Source organism: Ursus arctos, unplaced genomic scaffold, assembly GCF_023065955.2.
Source record: "Ursus arctos isolate Adak ecotype North America unplaced genomic scaffold, UrsArc2.0 scaffold_14, whole genome shotgun sequence".
Classification (NCBI taxonomy): Eukaryota; Metazoa; Chordata; class Mammalia; order Carnivora; family Ursidae; genus Ursus; species Ursus arctos.
Genome location: NW_026622808.1, coordinates 51,944,224 through 51,965,728, shown reverse-complemented (window position 1 = coordinate 51,965,728; position 21,505 = coordinate 51,944,224). Strand labels below are relative to the sequence as shown.

General features: G+C 42.6%; 1 protein-coding gene across 2 annotated transcripts in view; it reads left to right on the top strand.

Moving 5' to 3' along the window:
* The window catches only part of EIF4E3 (eukaryotic translation initiation factor 4E family member 3), a 38,216-nt gene extending 19,839 nt beyond the window's left edge, over window positions 1-18,377 (top strand). The window contains exons 3-7 of one of the 2 annotated variants that reach the window (XM_048226557.2): window positions 3,907-4,001; window positions 5,513-5,573; window positions 8,183-8,249; window positions 11,876-12,031; window positions 16,361-18,377. In XM_048226557.2, the coding sequence (XP_048082514.1) occupies window positions 3,907-4,001; window positions 5,513-5,573; window positions 8,183-8,249; window positions 11,876-12,031; window positions 16,361-16,407 (426 nt within the window). In that variant the 3' untranslated portion in view covers window positions 16,408-18,377. The other variant, XM_057311880.1, reaches the window with a different exon arrangement.
* Window positions 18,378-21,505: the final 3,128 nt, after the last annotated feature.

Genomic DNA, 21,505 nt, shown 5'->3' with positions numbered 1-21,505 from the left:
GTCACACTGTCTAGTGAGTCTAATCACACCTCGCTTCCTTACTTGAGGCATATCAAAACTCTCACCTCACCTTTAATCATTAAATTATCCAATGCAAAAGCTGTATCTACTTGATATGTAGAGGAGGAAATTAGGTTGCAAGGGCTCCATGAGCTGTGAAGGTGATCCTGAGAACCTTGGTCCTAAATCCAGGTAGACTTGGTTGGACTTACGACTCCACTGGACAACCATCCTCCCTGCCTCCATTCTTCAGGGAGGGTGCCAGAATGATGCTTGAGAACTTACCCACCAAGGCGTGGACTCCATGGGCAAGGCTGGCCCTCATACATGCAGTGCCGTTCCCCCAAGAGCTCATCACAGTGCATGCTCATAACTGGTGCCTGCAAATGTTGCCCAAATGAATGATGCCCGACTTTTATACCTTTCCTCGTCCGAGGGGGATCATTCAGGCTTTTGAAAAAAGCACTTAGCCATGATTTATCAACGTTGTGCTTATTTTTACTCCAATCCACTGTTTGCAGGCCACTTTGAATTAATTATAAGAATTCTAAGAAGTAATTACAAAAGCCATTAGGCTTTTGAAATCTATTTGCAAGTTCCTATCTATAGTAAAATTTAGGTATTTAACAAAAATAACAATGTGTTACAGAAAATATGACCATGAGTTTTCAAGCTTCCGGTGAAATAGCCGTTTTACTTTCGCAGAGTAAGAGGAGGGTCTCAGGAGCTGTGTGATGCTGGATTCCTTCCTCAGGCTGTTTCACCATCACGTATATAGTCATCCCCCCGTATCCAGCAGGGGTGCATTCCAAGACTGCCCGTGGATGCCTGACACACTGCGTAGTACTGAAGCCCATACATAGCAGGGTTTTTTCCTGCACACACAGACTTAGGATAAAGTTTAATTTATAAACTAGGCACAGTAAGAGATTAACAACAATAAGTAATAATAAAATAAAACAATTATGACTACGTACTGTAATAAAAGTTAGGTGAATGTGGTCTCTCTCTCTCTCTCTCTCTCGCTCTCAGAATACCTTATTGTACTGTACTCACCCTTCTTATGATGATGGGAGATAATAGAATTCCTACACGGTGAGGAGAATGACATAGGCATGTGACAGCATTAAGCTACTATATAGGCCTTCTTTTTTTTCTTTTTAAGATTTTATTTATTTATTTGAGAGAGAGCAAGAGAGAGCACGAAAGCGGGGAGGGTCAGAGGGAGAAGCAGACTCCCCGCGAGGCAGGGAGCCTGATGTGGGACTCGATCCCGAGGCTCTGGGATCATAACCTGAGCGGAAGGCAGACGCTTAACCGACTGAGCCCCCCAGGGGCCCTATATAGACCTTCTGATGTTCTGTCACAAGGAGGATTCTCTGCTTCTGGACTGTAGGTTACCACGGATAACCAATTTAACAAATATTCCACATATTGGATGAGGTTTGCAACAAGGGAACAGACTGCTTTAGGGCTGCATACTTTTTAAATGGGGTTCTTTTCAGTGGTGTCCCCAGATATTTCGCTCCTGTTTTGTGTTCATGCACCAATGTGTAAAGATGTGCTTCACTAAGTACTTAAGTCAGAACTCAGTCTCTTGCTGTATCTTCTTGGGCTGCGTTCTCCTCCTGTCAGATTTGCCAAGACTGAAAAAGTCAGTTGTCTGTTTATTTTCAAGAGAAGCCGTTAAGGCTACAAACCTTAGCACAATCATCCTTAGAGTGTTTTCTTTTTGGACAAGGAGAAGCATTGTGTCGTTCTTTTTAAGGTGCTTCAGACGCTCGGTGAAATGCCAGGATCCGAGAACTTTGGCAGGGAGGGGGAGCGAGGGCAGGTGCTCTGTTTTGGGTGCCCCATTGGAAGGCTTGACGTTTAACAGCACCACAGTCCTTTTAGTTAAAGCTAGCATAGCTTTATCTGTAAATCCTACACAGGTCACTGCCACGTTGTCACGGAAGTCCCAGACTGGAGCTAAGCACCATATTCAATGTGGTGAAGAGCATCTCCTGGCAGGAAGACATCTTCAGCAGGCATCCCTCATTCTGTGACTTCTTGACCCGGTCCATGGCTTCTGAATTGGAGAAAGACGGGCCTAAAACATACAGTAATATTTTCAAAGGAAATAGCATAGTGGTTAGGAGCACACATTTTGGAATCCAACTGTTCGGCTTCAAATTCCACCTCTGTCTGTTCACACTTACACCACAGACCAATGCTGGAGTCATGTTATCATTTGCACTGATGGCAAACCGTTTATCGGGTAAATACCTCCATAAGGACAGATACACCTCTTTGAGGACCTGCTGTTACTACTAACCTATTTTCAGCTATTCCATATGTGGTGCCACTTTACTATAAGGGATCAAGGTATTCTTGATCAGTCTACTGTCAGGTGGTTTTCTGATTTCAGTTTTATCTTACATTTCATTGTTGCTTTCCTGGCAATTAATCAGGCTTTAATTTTTATACCACACAGTCTCAGACAACTGCCAAGGATTACCATTCAGCGTACATTGAAATTTCATTCCACTGATGTTACTCCCTTACGGAGGCCCTAGGATTTATTTTTCTAGTTGTTCTGCTGCTTGTGCTGTTTTCCTCAGATCTACTAGTAGACCCAGCCAGACACCCTCTACTTACCCTACCGCACAGAGTGATATTTCTTGCTTGTGTAGTAATTCTGTGCACGGAGTTCACAATATAGTGGTATGATGGCCCATTCCAAACACTCTGGGAAGGGCTTTCTTATTTGTAAAGCCAAACCTCGTCCTACTCCTAGTAGTCATACCAAACACTGACTCTTCGACAGATTAGTGTCTGTGACTGCATTCCTTATGTATAACATAAGCATAATGACTGTCCCCCCAGTGAGTTGTCGGTGAGATAGATGGCATGCACGTGTGAAAGTTCGTAGACCAAAGCCACTGTTATTAACCACTGTTATTAACCACTCTTCTTCTCTTATTTTTATATAATCTGGTTTTGTCCACCAGCCACCCTGTGTCTGAGTTAGCTCCAGTTGCTCTACGAGAATGCTGTAGACGGGGCAGGGGCTTAAACGATAGATATTGATTTCTTGCAGTTCTGGAGGCTAGAAGTCCAAGATCAGGGTGCTTGCATGGTTGGACTCTGGTACAGGTCATCTTCCTGGTTTATAGACAGAGAGCTATGTTCTTGTTGTCTCCTCACATCAGAGAGGGAAAGAGGGCTTATTCTCTTTCTTTTCTTGTTGGGACACTAATCTCATCGTGGGGGCTCTATCCTTATGACCTGATTACCTCCCAAAGATCACACCTCCTCATACCACCGTGTTGGACGTTAGGGTTTCAGTATATGAATTTGGGGAGGACACACACATGCAGACCTACACTTTGGGCCACTTGTTGCTTTAGTAACTGAGCTGTTGCGTGTTCCTTCTAGGAGGGGAAAGGAAAGGAGAGAGTGCATAAGGGGATCTCTCTTTGCCTCCTCCTCCGTAAGCCATCCCCTAATCCAAAGTGGAACAGTCTCCTTCTGAGGTTAGAAAGAAGGCAGTCTGTGTCATAAGGAAACAAGGTTCATTACATATATTCAGCTCTCAGGTCTGTATTAGATGCCCTCCACCTGCCGGAAAAGTCAATAGCAAGGTCCTCGCCCGGTTTTACACAGAGAAACGTTGCCTAGGGAGGTTTGCTTCATAACCATAGCTTCCTGTGAAGGATAGAACTTGGCCCAACATCAGCAGGGAGCGTTCTTGAGTGCTATGTGACATTTTCTTGCAGAAAACTGGAAAGATCACTGAAAAGAAAATCTATTTCAAATGGATAGGACTTAATGAGAACTGATTTTTTTTAATGCATTAATTTTATAATCTAGCAGCATAGTAAATCAATACTGGGTATTAAACAAAGTGTTTTTCTTTTGAAGATATTCTGGAGTGTGTACAATAACATCCCTCCTGTGACTAGCCTGCCTCTGAGATGTAGTTATCATTTAATGAGAGGAGAGAGGCGACCACTTTGGTAAGTGTCTCACTTGTAATTTGAGGTTAAGGTGGGAGGCAAATGGTTGTGAACCTCATAAAATATTTACGTCCTGCCAAATTGGAATGCCAAAGTCATTTTCTCCTGGTAACGATGGAAAGTAATTTTAGCTCTTACTTAATTATGAAGGAAGCCGCTGCCCACTTTCCCCTTCACCCCGGGCTCCACGGTGATGAGTAGGTTTCTCAGTGTTCCCCACTGAACACCCCATTGTGGTCTCACCAAAAATGGGTCGTTGTTTGCACGCCAAAGTTATGATGCAGCTCTTCGTATGGGGTGGTGCTGCATTTGGTTTGTTCTTTCATTTGCACGATGATGACCTAGACAGTGGAGTGTAGAAGCATCTAGGCTGGTGGGAGATGAGAGGAACAGAGGGGGTATCCACGTCTGCTGGACCGTTGAACCTCAGACACATCTCTCCCCTGGACCCCATAGAAAGTGTGGGAGACAGGTCACAGCACGGCCCGGGGTCTAGAGGAAGGGATCCTTCTTTAAATAGCTTGGTGTAGTGATCAGCATGGCGGGCAATGAGTCTGTTTGCTTAGGCTGGAGTCCCAATTAGTAATAAATTCTTATATCGTGTCCCTCAACTGTGCTAAGTAACTGCGCTGTCCACTGCTGGGGCTGATCTCTGCCATACCTGAGCGCTCAGATGTTATTAGGAATCTGATGCTGTCTATCAGATTAGATTTGCTTGCCTCTGAGTTGGTGTAGTTTTTCAGACAGGTTCTCCCGTTCGTGGTGGCAGAATGGCTCTCGTGAGCTGCAGTGTTACACCCTACAAGTGTATCACTGTCAACCTTCACCAGACCTCATGAGATGCCAGGGCTGGCTGTCATTGGCCCACCATGGGCCCTTTACATCTCTGGCCACTCACAAGGACTAGAAAGAGACAGTATTTTCATAGGCAAACCTGGGTCATAAGCCCATCTTTGAGGCTAGGATGCGGAGTCAACCCTGTTGGAATGGGTCCAACATAAAAGTAGGGGACAAATAGCTCCTTAAAGGGAAATTGGGTTACTTTTACCAGACGAGCAAGCATATACTAAACAGGAAAACACGGCGGATGCCCACCACAGGGGCCGAGTCTCTTATTAGGCATACAGTGCGTGGTTGATACAGGAATCAGACAAGGCAATGCCATGAATGTGGTACTGCAACATAAAGACCTTCACACATATAAAGTACTTGTATTAATTTGTCCATCCCCAGATAGCACAGGGAACCTCTCATCACCTCCTTCAGGGTGAGAAGCTGGTCGCCCATTGCCACCCCTGCCATTGTGGCCACTGAATCCCACTTTCTTCCCTCCCCATCTCCACCCCATTTCTTTTTCTTTCGTCTGCTTCCTTTTCCAGTAAAAGGCTGAGGGAGAGTTTATTGAAGAATGCTCCATTGTTTGTTGTTTTTAATGCCATCTGTGGTTAAACTAAATGCATGTAGAATTACTTAATCCTTGAGTATAATTTTAAACCTCGGTCTCTATCCAGGGAAGAGGAGAGTAATGCAAAGGGAGGCGTATGGAAGATGAAAGTCCCCAAGGACAGCACGGTAGGCTTGTTCTGGTCCTCTTCTAGAGCTGGCTAAGGTTGGGGCTGTTGGTGACCATCTCATGCTTTTTAGGCAGTCCACTTGGTCGTCTCAGAACAGGACTGGGGGTGAGAGCATCTGTTCTGACCTTCGTGATTTTCCAGCTCATAGTGTCACCTTGAAAATGTGGTATGGTGTTTCTCTATAGAAATGATGCAGCAGTGGGACTGTATCGTAAATTCTGAAGAGCTACGCACTTCTAAACTTTACAGAAAGGCTGGTGATGGCAGTCATTTCCTCACCAGCCATGACTAACTTGTGGAAATTGGTATACATAGTGAGAAGCAGATTCCTGCCCACCAAAGGCTTGCCCTTACTCCACTGAACTTGGTGCGGGGACAGGGGATGCGTGGGAGGCCATGCATCTTACCAGTTGGGGGCGTTTCGTGTGAGGCCCTGCCCAGACTCCCTGTGGGACTGGCGAGAGCCTGTTTGGTAGGGTGACCTGCTGAGACAACTGGTTTCTAGTGGCCAAGCCTCAGGAACCAAGATTTTCTGGAATAGGCTCGAATTTATCATACTGACTAAAAGTGAACATTCAAACCCATTCTTAAGCTTTGGGAAACCAAAACGCTTCTTTGAAAATGGATGAAAGGGCAGAAGCTACCCGAGTCACCTTTTCATGGTTTCTTTCATGTGGATAAGCTCAAAGAATTACAGTGTCTCCAGAGACCCATAGGTTTGAGTCATTTCCCCATAAATACAAAACCTAAAGATGTGACCAGATTTATTTGTTAATGATGCAGACTGTCATCAAGATGCAGAGCTCCAGGATTTGCCTGTTATTTGGCTTTCATAAAAAATGTCAGGGGGGCCAACAACCAGGCAAGGCCCGCGAAGCTCCTCCTGGCCCCCCTTTAAAAGGAGAGAACGTACGTTGTTTTTAATTTCAATGAGAGGACGATTTCCTTTTCATGTGCTTTACTGACTCACACCAGACTTTGAGTTCTGGTTTAGAAACAGTTGTGATGTCAGCTTTTGGGGAGCAGTAGCTGGCGGGCACATTTGCCCTTTCTCTCCTTGGCCATCTGCAGTCACAAATAATAGCACATTCACGTCTGTCCAAGTGTCCTCTTCACGCACTGTCAGTTGTGGAGGAGTGGGAGTCTGGTGGGCCAAGCTCGTCTGATGTCACAAGGGGGGAGGGAACTTGCCCTTTCCCTCACTTCCTTGCAACGCCCTCAGCTTCATCATGAACAGTGTAAGGCACCGCAGGTGGGACATAGAGAATGGGGAGGGCGATTTCCAGAAGGGAGACCAGCAGAGCCAAAGGGAGCATCTAGAAAAGGGAAAATAAAATCCTCCTCGAGAGTGAAGGGTCACAGTGCTTAACTGCTATCATCTTGGTTAAAAATTCAGCTAGGCTGCTTTCAGTTTATTAGAACATAGTAATAAACCCAATTATTAATAGTTAATATGTAGTGAGCACCTGGCATAGAGCAAACATGCAAGCTATTTATGGAACGGATCTTAAATGTTAGCATTTTTTGCTGCAGTCACAATGCTAAGCCCTTTGAATGCCCTTGTTGACTAATTTCATGGTGACAACAACCCTGGGAGGTCAGCCCCTTGTTATTCCCTGCTCGCCTGAGGAAACTGATACACGCCCAGGGGTTGATAACCTGTCTGCTCACAGACTAAGCAGCCTGGCAGGATTCACACCCAGTTCTGGGAGAGTTCAGGGCCTGTGAACTCTGGCAAAGAAGATAAATGGGACTAAGAACTTTTCGAGGGGGAATAACTGGAAGAACTTTTAGGCCTCCAGCTACCCGTGAGTGCATGCTGGCTGTGGACTGGATGGCCTTCGTAGGTCTCGGGTAGAAGGGACTCCAGGTTTCTCACTTGCAGAAGGTGGATGGGAACATGTACCGATTTTTCCAGAGAGACGCATGCATGCATACACACAGCACGTTCTCCCCCTTAACATAAACAGTCTGTCTCTGGCGGATGGAAATTTGCAAGTCTCTAGCATTCACTAAACCAGAAAGTTCCTTAAGTGCTCATCACTGTGGTAACCTTTTAAGTACCTCATAAACTGCAAGAAAAACAGGGCAGGGAGGGTTTGGGAGAGAAGAATTTTACTAATAGCATTCAACTATAAAATGTTGATACATTTTGAATCAGTGAAAGCTAAAGGAATTGGAACATTATAAGTCATTTGAAAGCATTACCCACCCATATGTTTTCAACTTCATCAGGGTTTCACTAGAGATCGGCTCTGCGGCTTTGGACACAAAGTTTTATAGACACAAAGTTTATGACTTTGAATCCCTCGTATCTATCTGTGTAAAGTTACCTGTAAAACAATACAGTATATGCCACTATTGTGAGTGTTGACACCTGTGATCTGGGGATGTCTGTGGGCTCCAAATAACGGGCATGAACAGTGCATGTGAAGCTGAAGAAAATGTGACCTGTTTAGCTCCTGAAGATACTTGTCTAAAAATATATGTGTTGTTTTTGGGTTTTTTTTTTTTTTTTTTGCTTTTTTTGTTTTTTTTTGTTTGTTTCTTTGTTTGATTTATTTTTTTTGGTTTTGTTTGCTGTTTTTTATTCTTTTCCCATGCCAGTCCACAGTTTGGAAAGAGTTGTTGTTAGCGACAATCGGGGAACAGTTCACAGACTGTGCCGCTGCAGGTAAAGAAGCCCATGCCGTCGGTCACCTGCTCGTGTGTGCTTGGCTTGTGCTTGTCACTTGGACACGTTTGTTTCTGTGTGTTTGACTTTTGACATGTTTCAAAGTTCTTTACTCGGTAACTGTGAAGTTATAGGGTTTTTTTCATGTGGTTATGGCATTTCGTGTCATATGCGTATGTACAGGTACATATTTATGTGTGTTATATGTACGTACATATGTATATGTACATATATTTTTCCCCACGTACCTCATCTTAATAGTATCCACAAACATCTGTCCAAAATCATTAGGCAAAAAGAAAAGAAAAGAAAATTTGGTATCGGTTGGTTCTTAATACAATTTGGGGTAGGTTGCTCATTCCAATTCTTCCAGAGGGGTACGTGGTGTCTAGTGGAGTGTGGAGTTAGGACAGCACAGTCCCTTCTGTACCCCTTGTTTTTCTCCCTTACTCCTGTCCCGCTGTTGGGCCCCTGCTCAAAGACACTTAAAGAGGCTCGGCGGGGAGGTACTCCCCATTAGGACTTGGAACCCCACAACTGAAGCTCAAACAGAAGGTCCTCAGGCATTTTCAAATACTGAGTGAATTTCTCAGAGCCTCCGGAAGTCCATTTTTATTTTGCTTTGTTTCTATCATGAAACCACTCAAAGAGGAGAAGAATTGATTTGCTTATTTAATGTTTTGTTTTCTTCCCGGCTAGTTCCTGCAGAAGGCTTCTGGCGTAACATTTAGAATAACACTTTACCTGTTCAGCTTTCAGTTAAACATTTTTCTCCTTAGCTAATTAGTACTATTAATGAGTCCCCAGATGTCTTAGATGGTGCTATCTTGCCCCTCCCCCCAGGCCGAGTCACTGCCGTGGCAAGCTTCAAATTCACCTACTAGTGTTTCCATAATTCTCCTTTTGTTTTGCTTCCTTATTACACCAGCTTTCGTTCCCTTAAGACAAAACCTGGGTTAAGATGAAATTGTCTAAAAAGTACAGATTCCTTCTGTTTTAACAGGGAATAGTCAGCAACTTCACAATATGGAGCCAAAAATGTGTCGTAGATATAATTCTAAACACATAAATCCCTGGGAGAGGAAGTTTCCTGTGCGAATTATTCCTGTTTCCAGAACCAGGGAAAATAGTCTAAGTAATAATAAACAGGCACGATTGAGTAAAGAAGGCCTGTTGTTCCGTGGTTGAGTTAGGAAACCAGTGCACCATTAACTGTCTGTTAAGCATTAGCTCTTCCATTGCCCCCGCTCTGCCACCTGAAGCAAGTCAGCCAGTCTCTCTGGGCCTCACTTCCCCCTTCCCTAAACAGTGGCTCCTCCTAGCTCTTATGCTGCCAGCACCCTAAAATAATTAGGGTTTTGCTGGTCGATTCTACTTATGAATATTACATGATTGCTGACGGATCTGCCTTTGCATAAGAGTTGCAGCCTTTTACCACACTGCTTCTGAAAGTGCTATGCTAGTAGGAGCCACCTAGTTACCAAAAGCCAAGCCAAACTGAAATCCTGATGGCTCAGCACATCCAGCAGCCATCAATTACAGCACCCTCTGGCCAATAGTGGAGAAATGGGCCATCCCCAAAGACTGGAGAATGCTGATGTTTTTCCCTAAAAGGCTGACCTAGTGTCTTCATGGCCATTCTTGAAAATGGTAATGAAAATGGAATGTGCGGTGCTTCCCTCTTCACTCGCTGATTTTCCACTCACATAGAAGTTCTGGTAGTGAGCTAGAGCAAGTGCCATTGAAGGCGTAAATTCAAAAATAAGAAACCTGAACTAAAACAAAATTTTTGACGCAACAAAGTTTTTCTCTTGGCTAAGGGATGGCCGGGACCAGGTCCTATTTATTTTTTGGAAATTTTGATTTAAATGTGACATATATACTGAAAAGTACACAAATTGTCATGACGTGTACAGCTTGATAAATAGAGTCAACAGATCCCCATAATTACATCCAGATCAGGGAGCAAGCAGAACGTTACTCACCCCCCAGAATCCCTCCTTGCCCTCCCTTCCTCCAAAGGTGGCCACCAATCTGGCTTCTGATGCCATAAGCCGATTTTGCCTGTTTTCAAACGTTGATGTAAACGGCATCATTTAGTGTCAAGTCATACACATTTAGAAGGAAAGAAGGGAGGGAGGGTGGGAATGAAGGAGGGGAAGGGAGGAAGGAGGAAACAAAGGAATTATTTTACTAAAGATGAATTCCTTTAGTAAATTAGATGTGCCCTTTTTTAGATTGTATCAGAATACTAGAATGTTTTAGGGGCGCTTGGGTGGCTCAGTCGTTAAGCGTCTGCCTTCGGCTCAGGCGTGACCCTGTGTTATGGGATCGAGCCCCGCATCAGGTTCCTCCGCTGGGAGCCTGCTTCTTCCTCTCCCACTCCCCCTGCTTGTGTTCCCTCTCTCATTGGCGGTCTCTCTCTCTGTCAAATAAGTAAATAAAATCTTGAAAAAAAAAAAAAAAAGAATACTAGAATGTTTTAACCCCCAGAAGACAATTGGAAAAATTGATGGTATAAATATTCAGATGTACAGATTTAGAGCAAATTAGGCAAATTAGACAAAGCATATTAACTAAAGCAAAATTCCCTAATTTTGATAATGCTCTTCTTTCGCATTTTACTTATAAATGCTGAGCATGCAAATACAGAGAGCTGACCCTGTCTCATTAATATGACATGAGCACATAAACCAGGAGTCAGAACCCTTTATTCCTGTCATTTTGCCACAAATTAACATACACAAAGTGGGTGCAAGGAAGCATATGACGGTACAGAACCTTCCTTATCTAGCCACCATTCTCAAATATCTACAGAGTGGCCCCCAACTCAGAATTTAGTTAAAAATAAATAAAAGACCTACATTCATCGGTATCAATGAATGCTTTAATGTCCATTCACAGAAGTCCTAGAATAGCAGAGCCACACTCAGAAGATATTTACTCTCCCTTTATATACGGTGCTCACAGATGGTCACCGGTTCTCTAGCCCAAAGTTCGAAATGCCAAAACCTGGAGGGGAATGGCCAGAGAGAAGCACTGGAGAGCAGAAAGAATGAAAAGGGAAGGAGCAGACAAGCAAACCACACAAAAACGGAATGAGCTGCTTGGAGCACACAGTCTGGGTCCAGTTAGTATTGGGGCAAATAGCACTAACCACCCCACGATCCCTGAACACTTGGCAGGAAGTCAGGAGAAATACTTGCTGTTCTTAACAAAGACAGTCAAGCATCGAGGAAAAGTTCATTTGAGTTCACTTGGCTTTCAGAGGACAGAGCATTATGCAACCCATTTTAGAAGAAGTCTCATCAAAACAGACTAAGTCAGAAAGCTTTGGTAACATGTTAAAAAGGATAAATTACTTATCTGGAAAATTCGTTTGGCTGGAACATGATGTTTATCTAAGTCCCTGGGTAAATGTGATGTGCCTGTTGCAGCTTTTGTCCACTAACTTGCTTTTTGTCCAGCGGTTCCCCTTAGAAACGGTATTTATTACATGTTCTCTTGTGCCACTTTCTTTTTATTATCTTATCCATAATTTACAGCTAAGACGATAAGTGCTTAAAAAGCAATGCAGACAGACTTGGAAGTATCACTCATTTCTCTCTTCCCTGCCTTCCCCTCAGATGACGAAGTCATAGGAGTCAGTGTCAGCGTTCGGGACCGGGAAGATGTCGTCCAAGTCTGGAATGTAAACGCCTCTTTAGTGGGTGAAGCGACCGTGTTAGAAAAGATCTATGAACTTCTGCCCCACATATCTTTTAAAGCAGTATTTTATAAACGTAAGTGCTTTATTTTCGGTTATTACTTTCTAGCTTATTCTATCATTACTTTTAAAGATAGAGACTATGTTGCAAATGGGGTGAAGGCAGAATCACTCAAAATTCTATATAATCCAGAAAGTAATTCACTAAAATACACATAAGTGTTTAAAAAAAAAAAGGTCAGTTTCAAGAAATTAAAATGAGATTTTATTGTCACCTAAACACATGGATCAGAAAAGGTGATATGTATTGTGCTTGTTATTTCAAAAATTTGAATCTGATCTTAAATTTGTCATCCTCAGAAAAAAAAATACCTTCTATTTGAAGCAACAATAACAAAAATGTTATTATATGAGCTGGCAGGTAGATATTCAATCATCCCTTCATAAACAGGAATTTATAATGTATAACATCTGTATTTGTGGAGGAACTTGTTCTGAGCATAGGGGTGATTGAATGTTCTACTGAAATGCTAATACTTCCTCATTACGGAAGACCGTGACACAGAGCGAAAGAGAATTCACGCACAGTGGTGAAATGTTAACAGTATGAATAGGTGTGTGGACCCATTGTTTCCATCATGATTCATGTTCATTGCTTTTGTGTGCTCTTTTGAAAAAGTCATCTTTTTCATAATGAAAACAGCTTAGTGCTATTAAACCAATGTTTGGTAAGTCAAACTGCAGGTTACGCTTTCAACAGTGAGTTCAAGAAAAGTATTGACAGCCCCACATACACATCTGATAAATTCCTATTTCCCAAACCATTCCAAGAGTCAATACCCAATTTCTTTTAACTGTGTAGTATTTCATTGACTCTAAGATGCCTTTGATGATAAGTATTATTTTACAATTACAAAGAAAGAAAAATAAAAGGTTCCCAATTAAGCTATGATGTATTATTGATTCCAGGGGTCTTCCCAGGTGGGGAGGGGAGTGCATCTTAGTCTTGTTGAAATACGCTCCATTCTTGTTTCACTTTTCCCAGCCCCTTGCTGAAAAGGAGGAAAAAAAATCAAATGTTCTTGTGGGATTGTCTTGCTATGATAGAGGTTATTAAAACAAAGGCCTCCCTCGAAGGAATCATAAAATCACAGGCCAAATGATTTAGATTTTAAGCAATGAGACTGATATGTTCTCTGCAGATATTCAGCAGGTGCTTAGCTTCTGAATCTTAAATGAGAGTTTAAATACAAGAGACAGAAAGATGGCCCTGCAGAAGTTGATTCTTGGCTGTGCAGTGTGGAAATTGCACATTTGTAGATGCAATTTTCAGTCCTTGGGGAACATTAATTGTATTTTCAACCCAGATATTAATTGAAAGGTCACCCAGGGCCTTTTTTGTTTTTCTACTTCACAAGACTAACTCTCTGGAGGGAAGAGTGTTTCATGGCCATTTATGAATGGGGCTACAGCATTCTTTACCACCTTTGAGCCAGCTCCACGTTTGACTCCAAAGAGGAGAGAAGCAATTTGGAATCATCAAGTCAGGCACTCTGAATTTTTGTTGCCCTTCCACTGTGTGACCTCGAGCAGGTCACACCTTCTCCTCCTTTTACTTTCTCATCAAAATATTGAGGAGGTTGGTCTTAAATGATCTCCAAGGTTCCTTCTACTTCAAAATTCTCTGATTAAATTTCCAAGTAACACGGTTAGCAGCAGGTCCAAGATGATAGGAGTATTTCACTAGAAAATTAAGCCACAGAGTGGTTAGGCTCGTTGTTAGGGCGGTGGTAATAATCAGGTAAGACTGAACAAGGATGAGTCACTGCTTAGTTGTTGTGATGGCTTGGGGGGGATGGGGGAGGGCACGCCAAATAAGGGGCAGAAGTTGCAACCTGGCCGGTTGAATCAAGCTGAATAGATGCCCTAAAGATAGATGCCATTGTGAAGTTTGTGAGTAATGCAGAACTGGCTAGGGTCTCCGTAGAAATCCATATTTTAATGGCATAAATTAACATTTAAAGACTCAAAGATTATTCAAATAAAAATTTGAATTGGAAAAAACAAGCAATTCTCTTTATTTTATATAAAGCAGGCAGTCCTTTACTCAGTAGGATTATTATACACCACGTGCTGCAGAATCGATTTGGGAAAATGAGGTTCGGGCAGAAATCTTACTCACAGCATGATGAAGAACAGTCGTAGGGTGAGCTAAGTTAGAAATGGCCAACTCCATGCTTTTATTCTGTCTTGTTAATAGGATCCTGGTGTAAGTATTCACAAGGGTGCAGAAGCCAGGTGACACGGTGGATTTTCCACGTAGAAAGAGCCCAAGCATATTCGGTCAAGGCCCCCAGCAGGGGACAGGAGGCGTGGGCTGTTGTTAAGTTATACAGGATTTGGAAGATTAATTATTTGACAGAGACACTCACAATGTACAGAGACCCTTCCCCCCACCCCAGTGCTACCCTTCCCCCCACACCCATTCCTTACGTTCTTCAGAGCAGCTGAATGACATCTTTTCTGATGGGAGAATTACTCAGAGCAGAGGTTGGCACACTCTGAACCTTTTGCCAAATCTGCCCCCTCCTTGCCTTCTTTGGTAGGGCTGCCGCTAAGAAAGGTTTTCACATTTTTAAGTGGTTGGAAAAAATCAAGGGAGGAACGACATTTTGTAACACATGAAAATTGTATGAAATTCAGATTTCCGTGTCCATATATAGATAAAGTGTATCGGCACCAGTGGCGCCCGTTTGTGCACATACCGTGTGTGGCTGCGTTCGTGCTAACGGTGGCAGCGTTCATCATTGGGACAGAGACCGTGTGGCCTGCAGAGCGTAAAATATCTACTCTCTGCCCCTTTCGGGAGCAAGTCCTCTGGACTCCTGGTTTCGAGAATCCTATATTCTCTTTCCATCAAGGCTCACCCAAGGCTGGAAGAACTTCTGTCTCACAGGACTCCCCCAGTTCTGAGTGTTCTATTTTGCTAGCTCCATAGCCCCTCAGGGACAGGACTTCAGGATCTCAGCCATGACCGCCTCAGCCTGTCCCTTACATTCAGAGTAATGACAATTTCCGGACAGTCCCTATCTCTTGATTTATCCCGTGGAGCCCAGTGTCGCTAAGACGTCTGGGCCTCCTTCACTTGACCCCGCAGCACTGTGTATTTTACTGCAGAACAGAGCATGCTGGCTTCGGTACCAGCCCTAAAAATCTGTTTTAAAGAGAAAAAAAAAAAAGGTGAAGTATTTGTAAAGTTCTACATGTGAGAAGCATTCAGTTAAATCATTTTGGATTGTAGGCTCTCCTTAGGAATTGGGCCAACTCACGGTAACCCTGGGAGCTGTCGGTGTACTTCCCCCAGGATTTTATCCACGTGAAGAACAGGTTGGGGCAAACATCCAGGATGAAGGGGAAATGGTCCCTTTGCCCACCGAAGTCACCCCTTCAGACACTAGTCTGAAGAATTTAGTGTCTATTAAAAACAGAGAAATGGGAGGGGCTTGACAGGTGAAATGAGCCAGCCCATCCGTGCCTTCCTGGGACATCATTCACTGCCCATGGGGGGAGGATATAGGAAGTTCTGAGTTGCCTTCAGCTTTATCAGACCCAAGCCCCAGCGACTTTTCCCCTTGAGAGAAGAGGATCTGCCCTAGCGTCGCGATGATGGTTAGTCAGATTCCAGGAAGTGGACTTTCACCCTTGACCTTTTTTGCCTTGGAGAAAATGTTATATATATTATGAATCTCTCATTTCCCACTTCTACTTTATAAAATTTTAAGTCTTTGAAAGATATTTTTGATAGCGCAATTTTTTTATTCTAGGGTCCCTAACTGTAACTCATGGTTTTGCAAGCCAGACAACAGGACCAGAAAAAAAAATTTTTTAAACATGATGAAAAAATAAAAGAGCCATCCGTTTTATGAAATTTCATTTCCCACAGAGGGTGCTCAGAGGTGGGGGGTGTGATAGGATTGCTTACCCCCTTGTGTTGTTCTTTGCTTTGTTTTTGTTTGATTTTATTTCTAAAGATAGGTCCCTGCATGGTCCTGGCATGGGTAACATTGGGTCCCCCCACCCCATGCATCCCGCGGGGCACAATCCCCCGCCCATAGCATTGGAGGCCCCGCATAGTCTCTTCATCTCGTGGGGATTACTCATCCTCCCGGCACAGCGAGAAGAAACAGGCAGCATGCCCATTGCTTGTTTATTCCTTGTTTTAATTTTCATGATTACGTTTCTCAGGAAATGCACGCCTTAGCTAACAGTTACTGGCACAAAAAGGTATTTGCGTTCTTGCCAGCCTTTGGGGAAACTGAATGAGATGCCTTAGAGAAGGGTTGCCCCATCCTTTGCTTAAAGTTTTCTTTCCTTTTTTTCTTTTTTGTTTTTTTCTGTCCTTTAGCCCATGAAGAGCATCATGCTTTTGAAGGTGGACGTGGAAAACACTAATTGCACACTGTGTAAAGAATTCTTTGTCCTTTGCTGATTGGTTTTGGAAACGGTCTTAACAGGAGGGAGAGTGAAGAGAAGACTTGCCGAAGCCCGATGCTGGTCCATTTAGAGTGGGTTTCTGTCCTTGCAGATGGGGCAATTAGGGCTCAAAGTGGCAGGTGGGGTGGGGGGGAACTGTGTGGGTTTCTACGGTCACATTACTTGCTTTTTTTTTTTTTTTTTTTTGCTTTCTAAATTCTCTGTTCTTTTCACTCTGGGGTTTTTTTGGGGGGGTCCTTTTAAATTTCCTTATTCAGTCTAATTATTGTTTTCTACACTCCCCTTTCATTGAGGCATAAGAAATCGGTTTCCCTTTAAGTAGCTCTGCTGTACCTAGTTAATGAGAATATGCCTAATCGTGACAATACTGCTTTTGAAAACCACACTGTACTTGGAGGAATACTAGCTTGGTGAAACCTGTCTTGATTATTTGTTGTGACACATTCCTACACACTGTGCACTGGGCATTGTTTTTTTCTGTCCCAGGGAAAAGAAAAACCATACTTAATCTGATTTTGCACTGACAGCGCACACATCTTTTATTTTTCCTTTTTAAACTTTTTTTTTTTTTTTTTTTTTTAGTGATAAAAGGAAAATAATAGTTGGGTTGCCTAACATGAAAACTATAATCATAGTTGAGTATTTCAGGATATAAATCCAACTCTAGGTCTTCACGCCCTCTGTGGAAGTATTTCTAACCAGAATTTCAATTTGGCCTTCTCAAAGGATAGGCATAGAGTGCTAGCAATGGATTTCTCCTGGTAGGAGACCTTGTATTTCTGATTTGAAGAGGTGGTGATATTTTAACTGTTTGCATTAAAGCTGCTTCTGAATTTTGGGTGTGTGTGCCCACTTAGGGCTTTCCAAATCCATTCGAACACACTTTGTTAGATTATCCCTTTTTCCTGCTCACACTATATGTCATTTCCAATAATCAGTAGTCCTCCTGCCTGGGCAGCTCTCCCCTGCCTTTTTCATTTAGGAGCAGCAAGATAAATCTCATTTCCAGGATGAATGTGAACATTGGCAAAGTGGAACGTTGAGTGCATTCTGTTGATATTAATTTTTGGAATTGTTGATATGTATTGTATTATGTTACCAAAGAAATAACCGGTTTTAGTAGAAGGAAATGGCCACCCTCTGGAACACTGAGACTCTTTCAAAAATGTGCCAATTTCCCTCTCTTGACTCTGCCAAGCCTCCTACTGCTTTTACCTGAAAAAGGCAGGGCCATTTGAAGACACTTCCTCCTGCTGGCTTTTTCTGAGTCCAGGGAGCTCGTGCACACTTAAACATTTCACAGAAAGGGCCCAGTGCGCAGAACTTTGTTGTACCCAGGATTTTTAATCCCTCTTGCAGTATTGACCAGCAGAGAGAGGTGGGGCCGCTTCCAGCCTCCAGCCTGTGTTTGTAAATAAAATTCTCCGTTCGAACATTTTAAAGGACTTTCAACGATATCTATTTATAAAAGCTGTACCCTTCACTTGCGTTAGTAATCACATCAACCATAATCTCAATGATCGTGGTTGAAAAAACTCCTTTGTTTCTAAACTGAGTTTCTTCAGTGATTTCAGAATGAGGTATAAGGATGTCAGACCCCTTTTTCAAAAGCCTGGAATTTGCTTCTCTAAACATTGTACTAACACCCAACTTATTTTTAAATTATTGATCAAGGATTTTTAAAAAATTATTCTGAACATGAACTTAAATTCTTTTTTATAATATAAGTATTTTTCTGATAGATTAGAAAAAAAAAGGATGATTGACCGACCTTCATTTTAATTGTCATATATATTTCCATAAGTAAATGGATTTTGAAGTATTTTTATTTTTATTGAACTTTATTTAAAGCATTGTGATGACATGTTCAGCTTCTGCATGTGTGTAGCCTTTGAAGAAAAAAAAAATAAATAGGAATGCTAGGCTTACATTAATGTTCTCGAGTTTCTGTTGTTTATGATTGTGGCACATGGCTTAATGCACAAAGTAGATTTTTGTCCCAGAGAACTTCTGCACCTATTTCTGACCCCGCGGAAAATACCAACTGTGAGAAGGATTTAATTTGCCAAATGTTAAGAACCTATTATCTAAATTACTTTAAGAGTGGATTTGGTCAGATTTTGCTTTGGAAATTGTTTTAATTGAATATTTAGTTCCTAATAGACTTTGTATGAATTAAGCTGATTTAATCAGTCTAAAAACCTCTCATTACCTTCTTGGATTAAAGAAGCTAATACTCTTTTGAGATACAAGGAAATATCTTTTGGGGCATGTGACTTTTGTTTAGGGCATTGTACCCATGCTGGGGGGTGGGGGTGGGGTGGGTGGCAACTTGCAGGGGAATCCTGATTTTTCAGTCCGGACCTTGCAGGTGCAGCCTGTCCTCTCTACAGAGAGCCGTATAGAAGTCACAGAGCTGACTTGCTCGCTTTTGTCCTTCCTTAGGTCTGGATGCAGAGCCAGGGTCACTGATGGGAGCCAGTATGCATTTTCTCCTCCCATTGTCCCATACTAGGTCATTAGACCACAGGCACTTGCTTACATTGGGGAAGTTAGACCCATTTAAAAAGGATGGATAGTACTCACTTAAAATAACTTGTCTCTGTATTCACTTTTCTTCTGTAAGCACTTCCTAAAGTGTTGACTTACTCCACTTAAAGATTCCCTGCCCAACTTTTCCACATTTCTGAAATGAGGGGATAGTTTACAGTGAACACATACATTCAATGTAATGTGGCTATTAAATTCATGGTAAAATTGACAGCAAAAAAAAAAAAAAAGCAAAAGGAAAAACACAACTCTCGTAAAACCTTAAATAGTTGAACTTGACTCCTTCTCAACTCTCTTCTTGACTTCAGCTCACGTCTACACCATACACACAGTTTTAAGACCTTATAGATGAACTAAACTTTGGGTATCATTGAGTAGTAGACACACTGTACAGGCTACTAGCAGAGCCTTGACCAAACCCGTCCCTTGTGAAAGGACATGGGGTAGCACACAACGGAGCTGGGCATTAAAGTCTGCAGACTACATACCCAGTCCAGGTTCCTCAAACTGCGAACTCTCAGAAGTCTGCCAACCTAACCCCCAAACAGCTCAGCCCAATGAAGCACTACATACCTGTTCCCGTCTGGCCACTGATACGCCCGTCCATGATCAGATATCCTCTCATTTTCTCCCTCTGGCTCTCAGTGACTAAAGCTATGCTCCAGATTGGTGTTTGAAAATAACCTGACTGGGACAGGAGGTGGGCCTTTGCAGCGAGAAGCCCAGCTCCTAGAAGGTCCCATCTTTTGTTACTTAAACAAAAGTGACAACATTTGGAGCGATCACATGGTGGCGCTGCCTTCCAGCCAACGGGTCTGGCCCAGCAGCATCATTTATCCAGCTATGTTTGTGTAATTATTTTAAGATTCGAGTGCATTTTGCTCTTCCGGTTTTATAAAAATGTGGTTAGACACTACCAATAGAAGTTTAGCTCTCCTATACCTAATAAAAACGTGTGAAAGATAGAACTCTCTGGATGTGCTTTAAAAATCTCAAATCTTAGGCTTTTGGTGAGCCTCTAAGCAGTTAGGAAGAGAAAGAACGAAATAAACTAACGTATAGGAAATACCAGAAATATTTCATCAAATATTGTGCCCAAAGGGAGAAGTAAAATTAGGGTTTGGTTTTTGGGTTTTTAAGGGCTTTCTAAATATGGAGCTCCCCTTTAAAAATGCAAGTCTGCTGTCCACTTTTCCTAGACTGTATGTTTCTGTGCGATTTCACTCCCGACAGTTGAAAGTAGAGGACTGCCTGTAGGTAGTTTATTTCTTAAAAGGATATGTGCAGACCAATTAAAAATTACTTAAGAGTTTGGCGACTTGGGATTGTAAGAGCCTGGGTAATTACCTCAACAACTGAGAGGGGTCCGAAGGTGGAGAGAGAAAAGAAGGGAACGGAGGTGTGGTGAAGAGCCCTTTGAACCTGCGCTTCTGCGTAGCTATGAGAGTGGGTTCTCCCACTCGTCCTGTCACAAGGAAGAAAGCTCAGATAGGTTCTTTACACATCTGATTATGCTGTTCTGTTTCTCTTTTCTATTTTTACATATACATCCAAATCTGTGAGCACTTCTCACTTAGGTTAGCGCGTTCAGGCTAAAAGTCACCATCTTGTGTTGTAGAGATACTCTCATCTTGCTGACACTACTCCATTTCTAAAAGAAAACGAACCGAGTCTTTGAATTTTAGAGTGGAAGGGACCTTCGAGATCATCGACCAGTGCTTCTCACCCCTTAGTGTGCAGAAGAATCATCGGGGTGCTTAATCAGTATGCACATTTTTCAGCCCCAACCCTAGAGGTTCTGATTCACCAGGTCTGGGAGGCCTAGATATCTGCCTTTTTTTAGCAAGAGCCCCAGTGATTGTAATGTGAATGTGCCTCAGACCCCATTTTGAGAACCCCTGCTCATATCCAACCCCCGCCTATGACAAATGAGGAGAGCCTCCCACCCCCCCAAGCTCTCAGGTGACCTGATTGGAATTATAATACCAACAACCCTAGGAAGGCTGGAGAAAGCCATTATCACTAAGACTTGAGAAGATGATGCTTGTAGATAAGAACTTTAAGGCTAGGACCACAGCTGTAATGAGCAGCCCATCTCTGGAAGTCCATGATATAAAAGCTTTAACACCGAGTGGCAGCTTTTCTCTTTTCTAAATACCATTTCAGCGTGTTAAGAGAAAAGAAATTAATGTTCAGAAAAATAGTTACTCCATATGTGCAGTAACTACTTTTCTATAATATCTTATGGCATCTGGGGTTCAGCATCATTGAACAAGATTAAATGAACGTTATAGAGCTATAAAATTGCATGTAAAATAACGCAAAACTGTTCAAATGACTATCAGAGTAGCCTGGGAATGAGTTTCCACTAAAATTGTCGCTCCTAGACGTAGCTTAGCAAAGCCATTACTAAAGTGGAGGGATTCTTTAATACAAAGAAGTGTCCCAAAAATCAAGTAAGTATTCCCTAAAACCATGTAATTGATAATCAGAAGTCATCGTGAAG